Source organism: Acanthisitta chloris, unplaced genomic scaffold, assembly GCF_000695815.1.
Source record: "Acanthisitta chloris isolate BGI_N310 unplaced genomic scaffold, ASM69581v1 scaffold38700, whole genome shotgun sequence".
In the NCBI taxonomy this organism is placed as follows: Eukaryota; Metazoa; Chordata; class Aves; order Passeriformes; family Acanthisittidae; genus Acanthisitta; species Acanthisitta chloris.
This window is the reverse complement of record NW_008653938.1, coordinates 1-1,121: the sequence shown is the minus strand read 5'-3', so window position 1 is coordinate 1,121 and position 1,121 is coordinate 1. Positions and strand designations below refer to the sequence as shown.

General features: G+C 60.1%; 1 protein-coding gene across 1 annotated transcript; it reads right to left on the bottom strand.

Annotated features, from left to right (window-relative positions):
- Nucleotides 1-4: 4 nt before the first annotated feature.
- On the bottom strand, nucleotides 5-1,055 carry PTGES3L (prostaglandin E synthase 3 (cytosolic)-like; the record flags this gene model as incomplete). Its single annotated transcript, XM_009082822.1, has 4 exons — nucleotides 5-46; nucleotides 359-457; nucleotides 758-824; nucleotides 942-1,055. Coding segments are annotated over 4 exons (322 nt in total), but the record flags the coding sequence as incomplete, so codon positions are not given.
- Nucleotides 1,056-1,121: the final 66 nt, after the last annotated feature.

The window sequence follows — 1,121 nt, the reverse complement described above, 5'->3', positions numbered from 1 at the left end:
CTTCCCAGTCTCGCCAGTTGTCGAAGTCCACGGAGAGCCAGGCTGGCTGTGGGCACAGAGAGCAGCCCCTGAGGGGGGAGTAGCACCGCGGGGACCTGCACCCCCCTGCGAGGGGCCTGGGAGGGGCAGGAAGGGTGTCCCTTCGCCTGCAGGTGCAGGGTCCTGACCCTGCCAATGTCAGGGAAAAGGGGTGCCACATCCTTCCTGAAGGGCAGAGGTCTGTCAACTGGCAGTGATCGTGAGGTTGGGCTTTTTGTGAGCTCTTGGGGTCCTCCCAGGCCCTCTGTGTCTTTTTTGGTCCCTGGGAGCCACAAGGTGCTGTGTGAGGCTGATCCTGGCTGTCAGGTGCCACACACACCTTGATGTTCTCCTTGGTGATACGTGGCCAGGCCACTTTCTCCTTCCACTTCCTCATAAAGCAGGTGATGGAGCGGTCAGAGCGCTTCTCCCGTGAGTCCTGCCAAGAGACCAGGGTGCCTCACCTCAGTGTCTGCCACACTCCTCTGCAGACCTGCGCAGGGCTAGAGCTCAGCCCTGTGCAGGCTGTGGGGGACACAGAACTATGGAGACAGGTTGTTTCTGGCTCAAGACAGCACTGCAAGTACCAGCCCCAGGGCCAGGGCTCTCGGTCTTGTCTCACCCCACTGAAGCTCTCAGGATTCAACACAAGTAGTGTTGCTCAAGTCTGCATGGGCTGGCTCTGACTCTGAGCCTGCTGCAGGCTGTGGAAGCACAGTTTGCTGTGGGGAAGCCTCACCTTGGAGTTGACCCTGGCATAAAGGTTGATCTCATTGTAGAACTCCACACCATCTGCATTTTTGCAACTGCCAAAACACCACAACAACCTAGCTTAGGAGGTGGCTGAGGCCGACTGTGCCCTGCTCTCAGAGCCCTCCCTGTCCTCCAAGCCACCCTCAGTCCAAGGCCGTGCCACAGCTCACCTGAACACCAGCCGCTGGTCCTCGATGACAACACTCACGTCCGTGCTGTCCTCCACGCAGAACTCTAGGTAGACGTACCGTGGGCGGTCGTACCACAGCGTCTTTGCGGGTTGCCTTGGGGCAGAGCAGCACAGGTCAGCCCGTGCCCGCTCTCCCCTGTCAGCCCCAGCACCGCTCCCC